The sequence below is a fragment of the Lepidochelys kempii genome, chromosome 2, assembly GCF_965140265.1.
Source record: "Lepidochelys kempii isolate rLepKem1 chromosome 2, rLepKem1.hap2, whole genome shotgun sequence".
Lineage (NCBI taxonomy): Eukaryota > Metazoa > Chordata > Testudines > Cheloniidae > Lepidochelys > Lepidochelys kempii.
Genome location: NC_133257.1, coordinates 44,248,610 through 44,268,526, shown reverse-complemented (window position 1 = coordinate 44,268,526; position 19,917 = coordinate 44,248,610). Strand labels below are relative to the sequence as shown.

Genomic DNA, 19,917 nt, shown 5'->3' with positions numbered 1-19,917 from the left:
ATAGAATCTTTCTGCATAGTAATTCTATGCTCGAATAATAAGAATATAGCAGTAAGGATATATTACCGACCACCTGACCAGGATGGTGATAGTGACTGTGAAATGCTCAGGAAGATTAGAGAGGCTATTAAAATAAAAAAACCTCAATAATAAAGGGGGATTTCAACTATCCCCATATTGACTGGGTACATGTCACCTCAGGACGGGATGCAAAGATAAAGTTTCTTGACACCTTAAATGAGAGCTTCTTGGAGCAGCTAGTCCTGGAACCCACAAGAGGAGAGGCAATTTTTGATTTAGTCCTAAGTGGACCACAGGATTTGGTCCAAGAGGTGAATATAGCTGGGCTGTTTGGGAATAGTGACCATAATATAATTAAATTTCACATCCCTGTGGTGGGGAAAACACAACAGCAGCCCAACACGGTGTCGTTTAATTTCAAAAAGAGGGACTACACAAAAATGGGGAAGTTAGTGAAACAGAAATTAAAAAGTACAGCGCCAAAAGTGAAATCCCTGCAATCTGCATGGAAACTTTTTAAAGATATCATAATTGAGGCTCACCTTAAACGTATACTCCAAATTAAAAAACATAGTAAGAGAACCAAAAAAGTGCCACCGTGACTAAACAACAAAGTAAAAGAAGCAGTGAAAGGCAAAAAGGCATCCTTTAAAAAGTGCAAGTTAAATCCTAGTGAGGAAAACAGAAAGGAGCATAAATTCTGGCAAATGAAGTGTAAAAATATAATTAGGAAGGCCAAAAAAGAATTTGAAGAACAGCTAGCCAAAGCCTCAAAAAGTAATAGCAATGGTTTTTTTAAGTACAACAACCAGTGGAGCCACTGGACAACCGAGATACTAAAGGAGCACTCAAGGCTGATAAAGCCATTGTAGAGAAACTAAATGAATTCTTTGTATTCAGGGCTGATTCCCCACTCCGGCACTTGGAGTAAAGAAGGTGCAGGCCCGCAAGGATTTTAAAAATTCATATGGGCCACTCCAGGCTGGTATTAAACTTCCAAGGTCACAGCTTTTCTCTGACCTTGGATGGCTAGACGCTGCCACCACCCAAGTGCAAACCACCCCCCACCCCACTCTTTTTGAGAACCCAGGAAGGAACACTTGGAAATTCCTTCCTGTGGGGTGCCCTTAAGCCCTTTCACATACACCCCACCCTGGGAAGAGCTCAGAAAAAAACAAAGGAAATAAGCTGTTGCCACCAGCTAATTAAACAACATCCACAAACCTCTTAGGGACACAAAAATTCAATCCTGTTTTTAAAAAAGGTAAATTTTATTAAAAACAAAAAGAAAGGAAATACATTTGGAACTTAGGCTTTTTGCTAGATTTTAAAAGAAACAATTACAAAAATTAAGCATCAAGATAGCTCTTTTGAGGTTTAGCTTAAAGATTACAAGCAAAAGATCTATCTGGCTTTAAGATTAAACTCGATAAGTTTATGGAGGACATAGTATGATGGGATAACATGGTTTTGGTAATTAAATATTCATGGTAAATAGGCCCAATGGCCTGTGATGGGATATTAGATGGGGTGGGATCTGAGTTACCCAGGAAAGAATTTTCTGTAGTATCTGGCTGATGAATCTTGCCCATATGCTCAGGGTTTAGCTGATTGCCATATTTGGGGTCGGGAAGGAATTTTCCTCCAGGGCAGATTGGAAGAGGCCCTGGAGGTTTTTCGCCTCCCTCTGTAGCATGGGGCACGGGTCACTTGCTGGAAGATTCTCTGCTCCTTGAAGTCTTTAAACCACAATTTGAGAACTTCAGTAGCTCAGACATAGGTGAGAGGTTTTTCGCAGGAGTGGGTGGGTGAAATTCTGTGGCCTGCGTTGTGCAGGAGGTCAGACTAGATGATCATAATGGTCCCTTCTGACCTTAAATCTACGAAACTATAAAAGAGAAGCATTTGGGTTTAGCACAAAGGAGTTCACAAGCCAATAAGAAAGAAAAGACATAACCCTCATAGTGTTTATTTTAGACATTCCCTGATCTGGGGTTTTAGATAAGTAGGTTTGAGGTATGAATTGATGTTTTTCATACCTGGTTTTAAAGCTGCTTACAGCATTGCTACTCTGTGTCTCCGCTCTCTGGAGAGCGACACAAAGGGAAAGCTTTTTTCCCCAATTTTAAAAAGTTCTAGCCCTCCCATTGGCTCTTTTGGTCAGGTGCCCACTCCCTTTCCTTTACCTGGGGGACTTTCTTATCCCTTTACAGGTTAAGCAAGCAGAGAACAACCACCAAGAGGGACTTTATAGCTAACGGGCTGGCTGGGTGTCCATAAAAGGGAGCTACCTGCCACTCCCTTCATTTATCACAGCATCAATCTTCACGGCTGAGGATGTGAGGGAGATTCCCAAACCTGAGCCATTCTTTTTAGGTGACAAATCTGAGGAACTGTCCCAAATTGAGGTGTCATTAGAGGAGGTTTTGGAACCAATTGATAAACTAAAGAGTAATGTCACCAGGACCAGATGGTATTCACCCAAGAGTTCTGAAGAACTCAAATGTGAAATTGCAGGACTACTAATGGTAGTCTGTAACCTATCATTTAAATCAGCTTCTGTACCAAATGACTGGAGGATAGGCAATGTGATGCCAATTTTTAAAAACGGCTCCAGAGGTGATCCCGGCAATAACAGGTCGGTAAGCCTGACTTCAGTTCTGGGCAAACTGCTTGAAACTATAGTAAAGAACAACACTGTCAGACACATAGATGAACATAATTTGTTGGGGAACAATCCCTCATCAAAGGCTCTTAAGCAAAGTAAACTGTAATGTGATAAGAGGGAAGGTTCTCTCATGGATCTGTAACTGGTTAAACGATAGGAAACAAAGGGTAGGAATAAATGGTCAGTTTGCAGAGAGAGGTAAATAGTGGTCCTCCATATTCATACATGATCTGGAAAACAGGGTAAACAGTGAGATGCCAAAATTTGCAGATGATACAAAACTACTTAAGATAGTTAAGTCCAAAGCAGACTGCAAAGAGCTACAAAAGGATCTCTCAAAACTGGGTGACTGGGCAACAAAATGGCAGATGAAATTCAATATTGATAAATGCAAAGTAATGCACATTGGAAAACATAATCCCAACTATACATATAAAATGATGGGTTCTAAATTAGCTGTTACCACTCAAGAGAGATCTTGGCATCATTGTGGATAGTTCTCCAAAAACATCAACTCAGTGTTCTGCAGCAGTCAAAAAAGCGAACAGAATGTTGGGAATCATTAAGAAAGGGATAGATAATAAGAGAGAAAATATAATTTTGCCTCTATATAAATCCATGTTATGCCCACATCTTGAATACTGTGTGCAGATATGGTCGCCCCCATCTAAAAAAAGATATATTGGCATTAGAAAAGGTTCCAAAATGGGCAATATAAATGATTAGGGGTATGGAACAGCTTCCATATGAGAGATTAATAAAACTGGGACTTTTCAGCTTGGAAAAGAGACGACTAAGGGGGGATATGATTGAGGTCTATAAAGTCATGACTGGTATGGAGAAAGTAAATAAGAAAGGCTTATTTACTTCTTACAAACACAACAACTAGGGGTCACCAAATGAAATGAATAGACAACAGGTTTAAAACAAACAAAAGGAAGTATTTCTTCAATCAATGCACAGTCAAGCTGTGGAACTCCTTGCCAGACGATGTTGTGAAGGCCAGGACTATAACAGGATTCAAAAAAGAACTAGACAAATTCATGGAGGACAAGTCCATCAATGGCTACTAGCCAGGATGGGCGGTGATGGTGTCCCCAGCCTCTGTTTGTCAGAAGCTGGGAACGGGTGACAGGGGATGGATCACTTGGTGATTACCTGTTCTGTTCTTTCCCTGGGGCACCGGGACCTGGCCACTGTCAGAAGACAGGATACTGGGCTAGATGGACCCTTGATCTGACTAGTATGGCCGCTCTTATGTTCTCCCTCTTTCTGCCACACTCACCCATTCTCTAAATTAACTAGCAGTCTTTTGTATTTTTCTCCCTCACACCACATTGTGCTTTTCTCAACCTGGTGTTCCGCTGTGGGGGAGGGGAGAAGCAGTCGCACAGCCACCAGCCCACCCTTTCCTCCCCTGTGCAGCTCCCTCTGATTCCTAAGAAGAAGGACCCGCCTTGAACTGTGTCTGGCCCCTCTGGCTGTCCGTAGCTGGGGCTGTTCTTTACTCGTCGGGGGAGGTGGGGCTCGCCAATCCCCGCGCGGGGTCGGGACGCTTAGAGGCTGCTGGGATCTGAGTAGCCATGGCGACGGTGGGGCGCTGTGGCGCCGCTGCGCTGCTCCTGGCGCTCAGCGTGCGGCTCTCGGCTGGGCAGACTTTCTCCCTGCCTCTGCGCCAGCCGCAGGACTGCGGCCATGCCCGTTACTTCGATATCTCCAGCCTGGCGTGCGGCCAGTGCGGGCCCCACCAGGGGCGGAGCGCCAGGGGTGAGAGCGAGCGAGGGGCCCAGGCGGGGGCGTCCTGTCTCCCAGCAGGCGGGGCAGGGTGTGTAAGAGGCCTAGCCTGCCCCCCGCCGCCTAGGCACTGGGGGTGGGTGAACCCCATCTCTTGGGGGGAGCTGTTCTTGGAGGCTCAGCTCCGTCGCGGGGTGGCAGAGCCTGGGCTGAGGGGGCTGCGTCGTGTTACGGCCCGCTGCGGGCTGCGTTCCCGAAGTACCCGTTAAAGCCGTGTTTGTGGTGGTCCCGGGGAGCTGAGCGGCGCGTCACGCTAAGCAGGGCAGGTGGGGGGTTTGTTCATCGTTTTGGCTCTTACGACACTGACGCGTTTGTTTTAATTCATCGTTTGCATGGCAGAAATCGGGATGCTCATTCTTTGCACGTGAACTGTTTGGCAAGTCTCCAGTGATCACCCATGGATAGTGGGGTAGTGATGCTTCTAGGGGAAAGTGGTGATCCAGGGAATTTTGTCCTAAGACTTTTTGTTTTTCACAGTAGCATAGGTGGGTTGAATTTACAGTACATTTACCATCCTGGGGCAGTAACTTTACCTTGTGGGAACGTTGCAAGACAAGTTTCTCATTTCTGCGGTGTTCAGTTTGTTTGTGGTTTGGGGTTTGTTTTTAAGAATAGGAGTAAACCTGAAATGCAGGTCTTATTTTTATTGTCTAGTTCTACCACAATAATACTGCTGAGGAAGAAATTCAGTTTCCTCCAAATGTGTGAATCTTGGACAGATATGAAGCAGAGAAAGAGGAAGGTTTAAAAAAATACATCATTTTGACCAGCTGAATGTAATTCCGATGTGATCATCTTTTTTTCATTTCGTGTAACAATTGTCCCAAGCGACAAGCCTAGAAATGAGAGAACAAAGTTTTAGTCTTTTCCTTTTTGTGTTAAATATGCGTAAATGTGGTGCTCATTAACTGAAGAGTTAATAGTATTAGTCAAGGTTCTTTCCACAATACGTGGCTGACATACGATGATGTTTATAAATATTTCTGGGTCTTTGACACTTGTAAATTTCTGCAAACATTTACTTGATCAGATAGGTCCAGTACTGTAGAACCTCAAAGATACAAATACCAGAGTTACTGACTGAAGGGTCACAAGTGCCTGTATCTTAAAGGTAGGCACATCTGGGCTGCCTGTCCCCCACAACCGGGCAGCCACTTATAGCTGTGGTGAATGCTGTTTTCCCCTCTGCCTCTCCCCTGGCTGGGAGGGGGACAAGCTTGCAAGCTCGGAGCTTGGGAAAGAAACTTCTAAAACTGCTATTGAAACCTGACCTGGAGTGTAAGCTGCTGGAGCCTGAGCTCTGGAGGAGCAGCTCAGTTTTAAAGGACCACAGCCTGCACCACTCAGTGGTTTGAGCATTGGCCTGCTAAAGCCAGGGTTGTGAGTTCAATCCTTGAGGGGGCCATTTAGGGATCTGGGGCAAAAATTGGGAATTGGTCCTGCTTCAAGCAGGGGGTTGGACTAGATGACCTCCTGAGGTCCCTTCCAACCCTAACCTTCTATGATTAACCACGCACTGACACTGCGGTGCCTCAGGGTGCCTCACTCATCACCCTTGCAGCTGGGGCCATCCTCACTCACCGCCCAGCCACTGCAAAGCTGTGAGCCCCTGCTCCGAGCAGTCCGCTCTGAGGAGCGTCCAATAAAGCAGGGGTGGCCAACCTGACCCTGAGAAGGAGCCAGAATTTACCAGTGTACATTGCCAAAGAGCCACAGTAATACATCAGCAGCCCACCATCAGCTCCCTGCCCCCGCTCCCAGAGCCTCCTGCCCACCAGCAGCGTTGCTGTTCAGCACCTCCCCCTCCTTCCCCGCACCTCCTGATCAGCTGTTTCGTGGCGTGCAGGAGGCTCTAGGGAGAAGCGGGGGAGTGAGGGCATAGCAGGTTTAGGGGAGGGGGTGGGAAACGGGGCGGGCAGGGCCTGTGGTAGAGCCAGGGGTTGAGCTGTGAGCACCCCCCAGCACACTGGAAAGTTGGCGCCTGTAGCTCCAGCCCCAGAATCGGTGCCTATACAAGGAGCCGCATGTTAACTTCTGAAGAGCTGCCATGTGGCTCTGGAGCCACAGGTTGGCCACCCCTGCAATAAAGGCTTGTTCAGAGTTACAAACAACCTCCATTCCTGAGGTGTTTGTAACTCTGAGGTTCTGCTGTAGTTCATTTCAGGTTATTCAACAAGTTCAGTGCAATAAGTAGTTCAAAGTTATGAAACAGATTGGGACCTGAAAAAGCAGGAAAACTTACTTTCCTCTTTGAATCTATATATGAAAACTAGGGGTGAGAAAGGCAAGATCTACTACAGTAGTACCTCAGAGTTATGAACACCAGAGTTACAAACTGACCAGTGAACCACGCGTCTCATTTGGAACTGGAAGTATGCAATCAGACAGCAGGAGAGAGAGAGAAGCAAATACAGTGCAGTATTGTGTTAAATGTAAACTACTAAAATAAAAGCAATATTTTTCTTCTACATAGTAAAGTTTCAAAACTGTATTAAGTCAATGTTCAGTTGTAAACTTCTGAAAGGAGAATCGTAACACTTTCTTCAGAGTTAAGAACACTTCAGAGTTACGAACAACCTCCATTCCTGAGGTGTTTGTAACTCTGAGGTTATACTGTTTTATGTGATCTCTCCAGAGCTGAGAGCATTTAGAATAGGTTCTGTTTTGAAATGTATATACATAAAAAAATTCAAAACATGCTGTTGTTACGTGAGTATTGTACATTCATGTGAAGAAGGGAATAATGGATCAGAAAAGTTCTGAGAATTTTTTTAAATGACCTTGCCAAATTGATTATTGACATAGTTCAATATTTTACATGTTTAATTTTATATCCACTTTTGTTTTGTAATAGAAATAGCAATAAATGTAAACAACAATTGGTGGCCCTGTTCCTATGTGGCATGGTGTACCCTCAGCTTTCACAGCTGAAATCAGTGGAAGTTGCGAGCACTACACACTTCGCGGGATCAAGCCCATTGAATAGTATTTGAAGATAGGTTATTTTACTATTCATGTTTGAATAAAGGAAAAAATATATTTTAAAAGTACTGAATTTAAAATAGCTTACAAAATAACTTTGAAGCTCTTTGCACACAAAGAAGACAGTTGTTTTCCAGGTTATCTTTAATCTTTCAGAGTAATTCTACTTTTGAAGGGTAAAAACTGAACTCTGACATGAACATTCTAAAAGAAGTGGAGTGTTTTTACTGCAGTTCTTATTCAAACATTGTAGTTGTTTAAGTAGGAAATTGCGAGTCTTCATTTAAGAGCTGTAGCAATTGCTCGACAATAGAGTTGGGGTTTATTTGTATAAATTGGGGTGAAAATAAAACTATTTACTTTTTAGGTATTTCATGTGTATGTCTACCAGGATTCAAGATGGTTTCTAATAATGGTGGGCCTTCTGTTGTTTGTGAAAAATGCCCAGAGAATATGGTAGGTATTAAGCTTTACATATTGTGATATGATGATACATTTTTGTAGTTTTACAGGTCTTCTATAAGTTTTATTTTTTTAATAAAATTTATTACAAAATTTCTTACTTAATTTTGTTCGGAAAATTTTAACTTAATGTTTTAATAGCAGTATTTTTATTTAGAACTATTCAAAATTTTGTGTCCAGATATTGGTAAGAGTGCCATATTTATGAAACTTGTGATTCATCTTACAACAGTTTTTAGCTGTCTATGACAAACATGGGGAGCTTCCTTTGAATGTAAGATGAGAAAAATGTTTTTAATTTTTGTGGGAAAATTTGACTTTTGTAATGTTTAAAGGCTGTACTTTTTATGTTTGTAAAAGTGAGTCATTGCCAAGAAAATTTCAGTGAGGCTAGAATAAGGATACTGAAATAAACAGTAGTAACCAATGTAAATAAGGTGATAGGCAAGCGTAAACCTGCCTTGAATAACTTTTTGGTTTGCTCATTCTCTCATACAACCAAATACTTTGCTAACCAAACAAGTTGTAGAACACACAGGTTTCTTAAAAGCTGACCAATTTAAGCATGATTTAAGAAAAAATAATGTATAAAATGTCATGAGTGAGCAAACAACTTAAGGGTATTCTAAATTTTGGTTTAATCTCTTATCAGTCCTTGCTTTCTTTATGGCTATGTCTACACTGCACTTTCATCTGTAAAACTTGTGTCGTTCAGGGGTGTGGTTTTTTTCAAACCCCTGACCGACAAAAGTTTTACAGTCAAAAAGCAGTAGCATGGACAGCGCAAGATGCTCTACTGACAACAAAGCTACTGTCCCTCATTGGGGGTGGCTTTATTTTTTTGGCAGAAGAGCAGCTACGCTGTGTACCTTACAGCGGCAGGGCTGTAGCAGCACAGCTGTGCCCTTGTAAGGTGTGCAGTGTAGACATAGCCTAAGTGACTGATGGCTGTGTCTCTGCACGAAGACCACCCCTTCATGAAATCCCTAGGCTCAGTTGTTGGGTTTTTTGCTTCTTGTCTATTTTTGGCATTTGTATAGCTTAGACTACCATAATGCCTAGACTGTGGCCTTCCAGCTTTGGTCATCTTATCTCTACCTTTAACACAAGCAGCGACTTTTACATTGATCTTCAAAGATATGTATCTTATTAACTTTTGACTGTTACTTAGTAAATTCTTATTGCCTATCTAGACTAAGTAAACTTGTGACTTCATGTCAGCTTCTTTAATCTCACTGTTTTAAAGACAGAGGTGTTTCTTGTCGCTCTAGCAAACCTCCTCGGGCATAGCTCCATTTCTGTCTTCCTTCTTTGTTGTAACTAAGGCTTACTATATCCTTCTGTTGCAGGGTGGATTAAATTTAAATTGATTTAAATCACTAGTCAGGAAGACTCGGTTTAATCATGGATTTCTACATAAAAGTGCATTCTTGTTGGTTGTTCTAACCTTAATATATATTCTTCACAACTCAGAGATAGATGTAGGTTTCATTTTTAGAAGATACACACTATACATTTTTAAAGCTATTTATTTTTAAAACTTTTCAGATTAGTTTTACAGGTATATCAGAAAATGAATGATAGTTTGGCTTTTTCATTTACCAAAGGTAATTGAAGCAGATATTTATGAAGTCACTGGGAAGTGAACGAGCTTCAATCCAACAGGTTAATCATTAATATTTGGAGGATTTTCTTGCCATGCTGTATTAGGAGGAGAACATCATCAGACACACAAATTGTTTTATTTAACTAAATTTTAAATTTAATTTAAATAAAGTTATGTATTCTGGATTTTTTCTTCAACAGCAAACATAATATTTTAACAAAACAAGCATATGAATTTAGTTTAACATTCAAGTGTTTTAAAATCAGGGTTGCTTAAATTGTATTTAACTAAAATAGTTAATTTTTTTTTTTTAAAGCAAGAATTAATTTGATTGTCAGCCAGGTCAACATGAGAAACCATAAAATATTGGCTTCTGCAGCTAACTCGGTCATCTTCACCTTCATTTTCCTCTTTGTTCATAATCTGGAAAAGAAAAACAAGCTTTCCTGCTTTTTCAGGTCCCAAACGATTTCTCAATTTGGAATGAATTAGTCCAAAAGAAGAAAATATTCTTTCTACAACGGGAGAAGAAGCTACTGCTGTTAAAGTGAGGATTATCACTTCAACAGTCTCCGAATCCAAGTGCTTAAGTGACTTCCACCAGTTCACTGGTGCGATTTTCTTTAAAACATCAGTAAACATATATTTCTTGAATGGTTCACCTTTTGCTCTGAAGTTTATTATAGTTGGCATTATGAAGGGATGATTCCTGGATGTCCATGTCATAACTAACTCCTCTTCAGCAGTTAAGGTTTGACCCTGGTACCGAGTATTGAGAATATTTGCAAGAAAATGAGCTGGAGATAGTGCTTGTCCCATTTGTTTTTTTTAAATGATTGTAATTTAACTCCTGTCATTGCATATTTCTCTTTTTAAGATCTCCCTCAGTTCCTTCCTAATTTCAACAGCATCAGCAATAAAACAGCTATTTCCCTGCATTTTGTTCAAGGCTACAGAAATAGGCTTCAGGGTACTCCGCATTCATTCAACATTTCTCTTAAGCCCAATGTTGAGAACTTTGGCTGACAGTGTCATCTATTTTTTTCATGATTTTCTTCACAAACTGTCATCAGATTAGGCCAGTTCTTGATATAATGCTCAGAACAGTCCACTACCGTGTTCCATCACACGTCTTGTGGGAGAGTTAACTTGGTTCCTCCTACTTTTTTCAGAGCAGCTGCTGCAAAGTGGTTGTTACGAAAGTATTTTGCAATTTCAACAACATTAGCCTTTATTTCTGGAACACTGAAGTCTTTGGCTAGGAGGTGCATCAAATGAGCACTGCAACCGTATGCTATTAGCTTGGGACTCTCTTCACTTTTCTACATTTCTTCTCATCTTGGATACATTTGCAGCATTGTCTGTGACCAAGCTGCATACTAGACATTTGAATTTTTTCCCCCAGTTTGTTATAGCTTTTCTTGTAATAATTCTGCTGTGTGTGAACATTTCCTGATGTCTCAATTGTTTCTGTAAGGAAGACATTCCCTTCTTCTGTTGTCACACAAGCACATACAACAAGGTCATTGTGGACATTGCTCCACCCATCAAGACTCAGGTTAACAATTCACCCTCTAGACCTTTTGCACACTGTTCAATTTCTCTTTCATACACTTTAGCCAGCAATTTGCTAGCAACATCTGTTCTGTTGGGTGGACTGTATCCTGGTCTTAGTGACTGAACCATGTTAATGAAGTGTGGGTTCTCAGTCATACAGAAAGGAGAGTTTGTTGCATAAATAAACCGGGCAATTTTCCCATCAATTACCTTTCTTTGTAATCTGCTAGTTCTTATCACAAATTTATCTGTAATTGTTTCTGGATGATGGAGTTTTTTTTTTTCTTTTTGCTACGGGTGATATGCTGTGGTTATGTGACATACATGATGTGACTGAAACACTATCATTGTCAGATAACTCTGAAACTTTAGAAAATGATGGTGATCTTGAAGGTGGATAGTCTTCAGAATTCTGTATGTTGAGGGGTGGCTTCTAAACAAAATAAGTCAATGCAGTTATTTTATTATTACTATACTGCTTATTTAGTATTACTCATTGCATTCACTGACACTCAATACTACTTTAAAGGTGGAATTGTAAAAGGAAGATCTGCCTATTTCAGCTATTTATTTTTTAATCACAACTGCATCTAAAATGATAGTACCATAGAGTAACCACTTTATTTTTTGCTCAAACATGAGAATTCAAGTATAGTCTAGAAGGAAGACAGGCAGTCCTTAAGAAAGAAGTATGAAATAAAAAAGTTGACCAACCTGAAGATCCTGCTTGTTCAGACATGTTCCTTTCATCATCTTCAACGCAGCTTCTTCCTGAGAAGGAACACTTCTTGCATTTCTTTTTTGCACTATTTGCCTTTTGCACGCATGCTTGTCTTACCCACAGGTAGAGGAACTTCATTAAAATATCCCTAAACTGCGTCTTTTTTATGGCCTTCTGCTATTATAGGTTTTCCCTTCTAGTGAGATAATGGTATGGTAGATCTCAAATCAATGAAGGCTACACTCATAAAGACCTCAAGACTTCTGGAATATGCTGCTCAAACCGTTTCACTTTTGTTTCTACTGCCTGTCTCTCCCTTCTCACATTTATCTCCAGATCTATTCCAGCCCCAATAATCTTCTATTCATTGAACTTTTTGAAACTTTGCACTTTTAGAGAGAGGTAAGGGATTGACTTTGTGTACACAAATTTGCAGAGGGACAATACGGTTGAGGTTTGTTATTTCTCTCTTCTATATATTTAAAAACATTTTTGCTGTTAACAAGCGTGTTATCTCTGGAGACACAAATCTACAGTTTGAGAACTGCAAAACTAAACATCTCTGATGGTATCTTCTAGAGTGAGCACTGAGTCCCATTGGGTAGATGTATAGATTATTTAGGTTAACCTTCCCAGAAGCCCCTGGACCCCCATAAGATTGGGTCCCTAATCCATGAACTATTGGAACTCATTTACAAAACTTTTCTTAAACATTACTTGAATATATTGTCTCATATTATAGAACTAGAATTTATAATCCCTATTCCATGATGAGATATCTTTGAGTTATAATGTATCTTAATTAAAACTATCTTTAGATAAAAGAAAAGGAGAACTTGTGGCACCTTAGAAGTGAGCTGTAGCTCATGAAAGCTCATGCTCAAATAAATTTGTTAGTCTCTAAGGTGCCACAAGTACTCCTTTTCTTTTTGCGGATACAGACTAACATGGCTGCTACTCTGAAGCCTATCTTTAGATAGGTTTTTTCCCTCAAAAAAAGCATTTTATCAAAAAAAAAAATTTGATTTTTTTTTTTTTAAAAGTCATTGATTTTTATCCCCCTATTCTGCTGTCTATAATCTGGCATTCATTCTTGGACCCTATGGTAGGTTTTATGCAAAGATAGGATGGGAATAGTGGAGAAGGAGAGAGATATTCAGTTCCCAATTCCCCCTCCCTCCCTCCCCCCCGGTCATACTCTGCAGTGGTGGTGTAGCTTAAGGTACATGTGTACACGTGAACACTATGGATGTACAAGACTCTATACAACTACATAGGTTCTAGGCTGCAATTGCTTGACCCTCAACTCTTCCATTTCCACTGTTTCCCCATCACATTTGGCTATAATCAGGGCCCTACCAAATTCAGAGCAATGAAAAACTCATCACGGAGCGTGAAATCTGGTCTTTTGTGTGCTTTTAACCTATACTATACAGATATCACAGGGGAGACCAGCATTTCTCAAATGCGGGGGGGGAGGGGGGAGGCTGACAAAAAGGGGGGGTCAGAAGGCTATGGGGGGGTCTTGGTATTGCCACCCTTACTTCTGTACTGTAGGGGATTGCCAACTTTACTTCTGCGCTGCTGCTGGCAGGGTGCTGCCTTCAGAGCTGGGTGCCTGGCTAACAGCTGTCAGTCTCCCACCAGCAGCAGCGCAGAAGGGTAGTAGTACCACAACCCCGCCTACAATAATCTTGTGTCTTCCCCCCCCCCCCCCCAATTCCTTTTTGGATCAGGACCCCAACAATTATAGCACTGTGAAATTTCACATTTAAAGTCCCATGACCGTGAAATTGACTAAAGTGGACCATGAATTTGGTAGGGCCCTACCTATAATCACTTCTGCATTGGTGATAAGTTGTCAAAATCCATAGCATTCATTTTTTTATTAGATGATGTTACACCATTTCTGTTGTAAAACAAGCACTTTTAAACTACACTTTATTTCCAAGATGGCATAAATAGATTTCAACTAATGCTTTAAAAAACAAACTAAAACTTCCTCTTATACTCTAACTAGGTACTGTATTGTGACCTCAGACTTTTGAAAAGATCAGTCAGATCCTTAAATCTGAATGGCGCCCCATTGAATATATTGATGGTTCTCCTTGCTAGGGTCTCTAGTATGTTCTTCAGACAGCTTTGTGAATGTTATGCATGTTAGAATACCTAGATAATTTCTATTTTAAATAATGTATGTGTCAGATTTTTTTTTTCAGTTCTAGAGGACTTTTATAAAGGATTTTACATATATTTTAAACTTTATAGAGTGGCGTTACTGAAGATGGATGGAATTGTATTACTTGTCCTAAAGGCTTAACTACAGAAGGAAAATGTAAATGCGCCATTAATGAAATTTTAGGTAAGAAATCTATACACAATATGAAATGCTGAGGATTTTAAACATCTGACTTTATCAAAACAGCATTGTATTACTAACAAATTAATAAAAAACAGCAAGCCATAGTTATCAAAGTATTGCTGTTTACAGTTCTAATGTGTGTTTAAAAAAAAATATTCATCTTGGTTTTTTAAACCCATGTACCCCAAAAAACCATAAACCCATAGCAGACAAAACTGTGTCCTCTAGCCATTATTCCTTTCATTTGAAAGTTGCAAATAAAACTAAAGACTGATTATTCTTATTGGACCCCTTCTGCCTACCCCGGGCAGGTAGCAGTTCTGACTGAAGTGGAAAAAATGCAATAATAACAGCAAGTTTATCAAAATGTACTAGTTAAAAACAAAGATAATGAGTTTACAGCCATGTAATACAGAAATTACTCATCCTGCGCAAGGAACAGCAGGATAGTCTGGATAAACAGACTACCCTGGATTAAGGATAGTTTGTCTCATGCTGCTTCTGAGACATGTGGTCCAGTGCTGCAGCCCTTAGTTATGTGAATAGTTTCTGACTTTAAAAATATGGGTTGCAGGATTGAGCCCGTAGCCGGTCAGTGTCCACCCCAAGAAGATTCACTGATGCATATGAAAGGACACAGTAAATACACTTCAGTGTTCATTTATGTCAAATACACATTTATGTTGTTCCTACAGCACTTCTTTATAGATAAAAAGGCAAGCGTAGAATTATCTTGATGGTTTTTTTTTTTGTTTTTTTGTAGACCTGCTTGAAACATAAAAGGCTTTTGTCAACTTGGTGTATTTAAGATCTTACTCATTGCTGCAAAGTGGCACAGTTCTGAAAAACTCTTTTTAACAGGAATTATTGTAACTGAATCATATGTCTCCTATTTCAAACCCTTTTGGATGTAGAGAAACCTGATTATTATTATCTTGCATTGCTCCTATTTTCAGTGTAAGACACAATGTCATCCACACCTCATAGCTTGTTTTCTGGCTACGTACCAGGCTCAGGAACTTGCTGTAGAAATGTTTAGTATTGGTTATCCAAAACAGTTAGATTTTTTTAAACAGAAACCAGATGTCTTTGTACTAGGTTCATTCTTCTGATCACTAAGTCTTAAAAAGGTGGCCTTGAGGGTGGCTTTAAGATACACTGAACTGTCATTTAATGTTAAACTGTGTTCTTTTTCTAAGAACCAGAAAACAGTTTTAGCTGAAACATCTCCCTTTAAGCATCATGAGGGTTACAAAATACATTTCTTATCCCCCATAGCAAATAGTCTAAAAACTAAAAGTAAAAAATATGGAAAAACTTAAACAACCCCAAAGAACTTTGGGGGGAAAAAAAAATCTTGCATTTGCGATATGTTCACATGTGCATCATCTTTGCACAGCATCTGTAATTTAGTTTTTGAATACTATTAATCTGTAGTTTTCTTAGTTGCCTTAGAAAGCTTAAATTTTGAAATTTAAGCTTTCTATCTTGTCCCATAAAAATCGGTGATTAAATTACTGCTGTTCAAAGAGAATTACTTCCTACTCCAAAATTTTGCAATTTAATTACAAATATCCTGTTCTTTTGAATATAAATTCCTTCTTAACACAAGTGTAGAGAAACTTGTTTCATTTTTGCCCTTGGCTTATCATTAAAACTACTGGGGTGTGTGTGTGTGTGTTTACACAGGATACTTTTTGTCAGTTGTGGCCCAGGAGTTTTAGAAAATGCCAACTGATTTTGTATTAATTTCTGAAACAGATTTTTCTAGATATGTTCTTCTAAAGCATTATTTTTGTAAGCAGCTTTATAACCTATGCGGAATACTCTATAGCAGGGTCTCAAACTCCATTTACTTTAGGTCCAGTGCCAGTCCTCAAATCCTCCCAGCAGGCAAATAATGTCACTCATGCCGCCCAGAAACCCGTCCCCCCCCCCCCCCCAAAAAAAAACCAACAAACCTCTGCCCCCAACCTGCCTAAGGCTCTGGGAGGGAATTTGGGTGAGGGAGGAGGTCTGGGGTAGGGGATTGGGGTGCAGGCTCTGGGAGGGAGTTTGGGTGCAGAAGGGGTGAGAGTTTGGGCTCTGGGAGGGAGTTTGGGTGGGGGGGTCTGGGGTGCAGGCTCTGGGCTGGGGGTGAGGGTGCAGGCTCTGGGAGGGAGTTTGGGGGAGGGGTGGGTGGGAAAGGGATGGGGGTGCAGGCTCTGGGAGGGGATCTGGCAGTGCAGATCTGGGGCTCCGAGGTTGGGTGGGCCGGGGGGCCTCCATGCCCTGCTGCCCCCAGGCACTGCCCCTGCAGCTTCCCATTGGCTGTAGGGGTGCTGAGGGCAGGGGCAGCATGCGGAGGCACAGCGCTGCCCCACCCTGGGGCCACAGGGAGGGGCCGGCAGACATGTGGAGCGAGCAGGCAGACCCTGCTCAGCTCTGCTGCGCTGTTGGGGCCCCGGGCCATTTTAAATTACCGGGGGAGGAGTGCCTGGGGGCAGCAGGTGGGGCCAAGGGAGAGACCGGGCCCCAAAAACTGCTGGAGCCCTGTAGGTCACATTGGGGAGGTTTGTGGGCCGCAGATGGCCTGCAGGCCCTGAGTTTGAGACCCCTGCTCTATGGCATGTTGTTGCTCACATTTACATTTTTTTTCCCCCACTTAGTGGAAAGAGATGTTAATGGCAAGTTGTTGAATGAAGCATTGTGTAGACGCTGTGATGCAAATGAACCATCATTCTCTGCTTCAAATGTCTTAGGAGATAGGTAAGTATTCTTGCTTCTTCTAAATTTATGTATTCAGATCTGCTTTGTATAGATCCTGATGATGTGATTTAAATGGAACACTCCCCAGGAACAAACTATCTGTTGGATAAAATATGAATACTTCTGGTTAATTGGGGCATTCTCTCTTGCATATAGTATAGGTGTCCTTATTGTTTTGTGGCAATCTAAAGAGCAGTCAGACAAGATGTTTCAACTCATGTTCAAGTCAGCAGGAGTTGAGGTTGCTAAATATCTTGCAGGGCCAGTATCCTAAATTTGAAACTCCAGTCTTTCTTCTGACTTTTGGTAGAGTGGGAACAAACATGTTCTTATATTAATGTGTACTGCTTTATTTGTTGCTAATTGAATAATAGTGGAAATGAACTGGTAACGTTAACTTTTGTCCCGCTCCCATTGAAAACCATGGAAAGCTTCCCACTGACTTCATTGGAATGAGTCTCAGGCCTCTAGTAAACATTGTGCTATGAACACAGAAAGGAAAAAACAAAAAAAAGACTGTATACTTGAGCTAAAATGTGATCCGAGGACTTAATTTGAAGTTTTGAACATAAGAATAGCCATACTGGATTAGACCAATTGTCCATCTAGCCCAGTATCCTGTTTTCCAATAGTGACAAGTGCCAGATGCTTCAGAGGGAATGAAGAGAATAGGACAATTGTTGAGTGAGCCATTCTGTCATTTACTCTGAGCTTCTAGCCATCCCAGATTTAGGAACAAACAGGGCATGGGGTTGTGTCCCTGACCATCTTGGCTAATAACAATTGATGGACCTGCAGTGCTGTAGCCGCGTTGGTCCCAGGATATTAGAGACACATGGTGGGTGAGGTAATATCTTCGGTTGGCTCAACTTCTATTGGTGAGAGAGGAGCTTTCAAGCTTACACAGAGCTGAAGGAGAGCTCTGTGTAAGAATTCAAACTTACACATTCTCACCAATAGAAGTTGTTCTCTCTTCTAGGGTGAACAGCCCTAGTCTTTTTAATCTTTCCTCATATGCAATCTGTTCCATACCCCCACCCATTTTTGTTGCCCTTCTCTGTACCTTTTCCAATATATCTTTTTTTTGTGATGGGTGACCAAATCCACATGCAGTATTCAAGATGTGGGCGTACCAAGAATTTATATAATGGCATTATATTTTCTGTCTTCTTATCTATCCCTTTCCTAATGGTTTCTAACATTGTTAGCTTTTTTTTTTTTTTTGCCTGCCACTGCACACTGAGTGGATGTTTTCAGAGAACTATTTACAACTGCCTGCAAGATCTTTCTTGAGTGGTAACTGCTAATTTAGAGCCCATCCATTTTCTGTGTATAGTTAAGATTTTTTTTTCTAGTGTGCATTACCTGGCACTTATCAACACTGAATTTCTTGAGGCATTTTGTTGCCCAGTCACCCAGTTTTGTGAGACCCCTTTGAATTTCTTCATGATTGGCTTTGAACTAAACCACTTCTTCAGACTGTGGGTTGTGACCCAGTACTGGGTAACAGCATGTAAGGCACTGGCTCGCATTGCTCTGGTCAGTACTGCCAACGAGGACATTAAAAGTCCTGTTGGCGATGCTGCCCAGCTAAGGCAGGCTAGTGCCTGCCTTTTCCGATACCACGCTGCTGGCCACTTCCGGGGCGCAGTAGGTCTGGCTTCTAGGCAGAGGAGCCACGGGGCTTGGCCAATGGGAGCTGTGGGGGGCGACAAAGCCGCTTGCGCACCTCCGCCTAGGAGCAGGGCCGGCTCTAGGTACCAGCAAAACAAGCAGGTGCTAGGGGCAGCACATGTCTAGGGGTGGCATTCTGGGGCCGGCCATGCCGCCCCTAGAAATGTGCCTCCGCCCACTCCCCTGAGTGCGCCGCTGCCGTTTCGCGCCACAAGCCTGGGAGGGAGAAGTCGAGCAGCGGTGCGCTCGGGGGAGGTGGCGTTGGTGGAGCGGAGGTGAGCTGGGAGGGAGCGGTTCCTCTACCACCCCCCCATTACTTCCTGTGCTCCCCCCCCCCCCCCCCCCGCTCACCTCCACTCCGCCCGCTCCCCTGAACGCGCTGCCTCTTCCTCGCCTGAGAGGGAGGGGGGAGAAGCGGAGCAGCGGCGTGTTCAGGGGAGTAGGCAGGGCAGGGGGTTGCCAGGTGGGGAGCCGCAGGAAGCAAGAGGGTGAGAAATGCAGCACGCCTGGGGAAGGAGGCGGGGCTGGGGATTTGGGGAAGGGCATGAGAAGGGGCGGAGTTGGGGGGGACACGAAAAAATGGGGGCGGACAAGAATTTTTTTGCTTGGGGCGGCAAAAATCCTAGAGCCAGCTCTGCCTAGGAGCCAAACCTGTTGCTGGCAAGAAGAAAAGGTGGTAGGCTATATGTCACAACTTCATTTGTAAATGAGGCGGATGTCTAGTGCAGGTACTCCGTATGGAAGGCATCCAGTGATCAGATAAATGGCCTGGTAAAGGTGCTGGATAAAGGAATAGAATGGGGGAAGGGGAACTCCTATTATTAGTATGGCAGGGAGCTAACGCATACCCGCCCCTGCCCCCCCACAAGGGGGGGTGGATGGTAAGGTCCAAGCCATGGGTTGGCTGGGGACCTGGATGGAAAATGAAGAGGGGCTGGTGGAAGCCCTGGGTAATGATTTGAAGAAGCATGAATTTGCCTGCACTGTACACTTTATCTGCCAGGTAGTCCAAGACATCTATATAATAAGTTGTAGCCTGATTAAAATCCATATCAAGTGTCTCCTGTCCTTCTTTCGGTATACCCAGATAACTCTGTGTTTACCCCTTTTTCCAGATCATTTGTGAATGTTAAACAGCACTGGTCCCAATACAGATCCCTGCTCTTTTCCATTATGAAATCTGACCATTTATTGCTACCCTTTGTTTCCTACTTTAACCAGTTACTGATCCATGAGAGCGCCTTCTCTCTTATCCCATGTCTGCTTACTTTGCTTAAGAGCCTTTGGTGAGGAACCTGGTCAAAGGCTTTCTGAAAGTCCAA

The 19,917-nt window shown here is 42.1% G+C and overlaps 1 protein-coding gene across 3 annotated transcripts in view; it reads left to right on the top strand.

The window, feature by feature from the left end:
• Positions 1-4,238: 4,238 nt before the first annotated feature.
• The window catches only part of TMEM67 (transmembrane protein 67), a 61,434-nt gene continuing 45,755 nt past the window's right edge, over positions 4,239-19,917 (top strand). For 2 of the 3 annotated variants that reach the window (XM_073330575.1, XM_073330577.1), the window contains exons 1-4: positions 4,239-4,456; positions 7,833-7,921; positions 14,080-14,173; positions 16,822-16,921. In XM_073330575.1, coding sequence (XP_073186676.1) covers positions 4,273-4,456; positions 7,833-7,921; positions 14,080-14,173; positions 16,822-16,921 — 467 coding nt within the window. In that variant the 5' untranslated portion in view covers positions 4,239-4,272. Of the gene's footprint in view, positions 4,457-4,626; positions 4,969-7,832; positions 7,922-14,079; positions 14,174-16,821; positions 16,922-19,917 lie in introns of those variants that run through there. The other variant, XM_073330576.1, reaches the window with a different exon arrangement.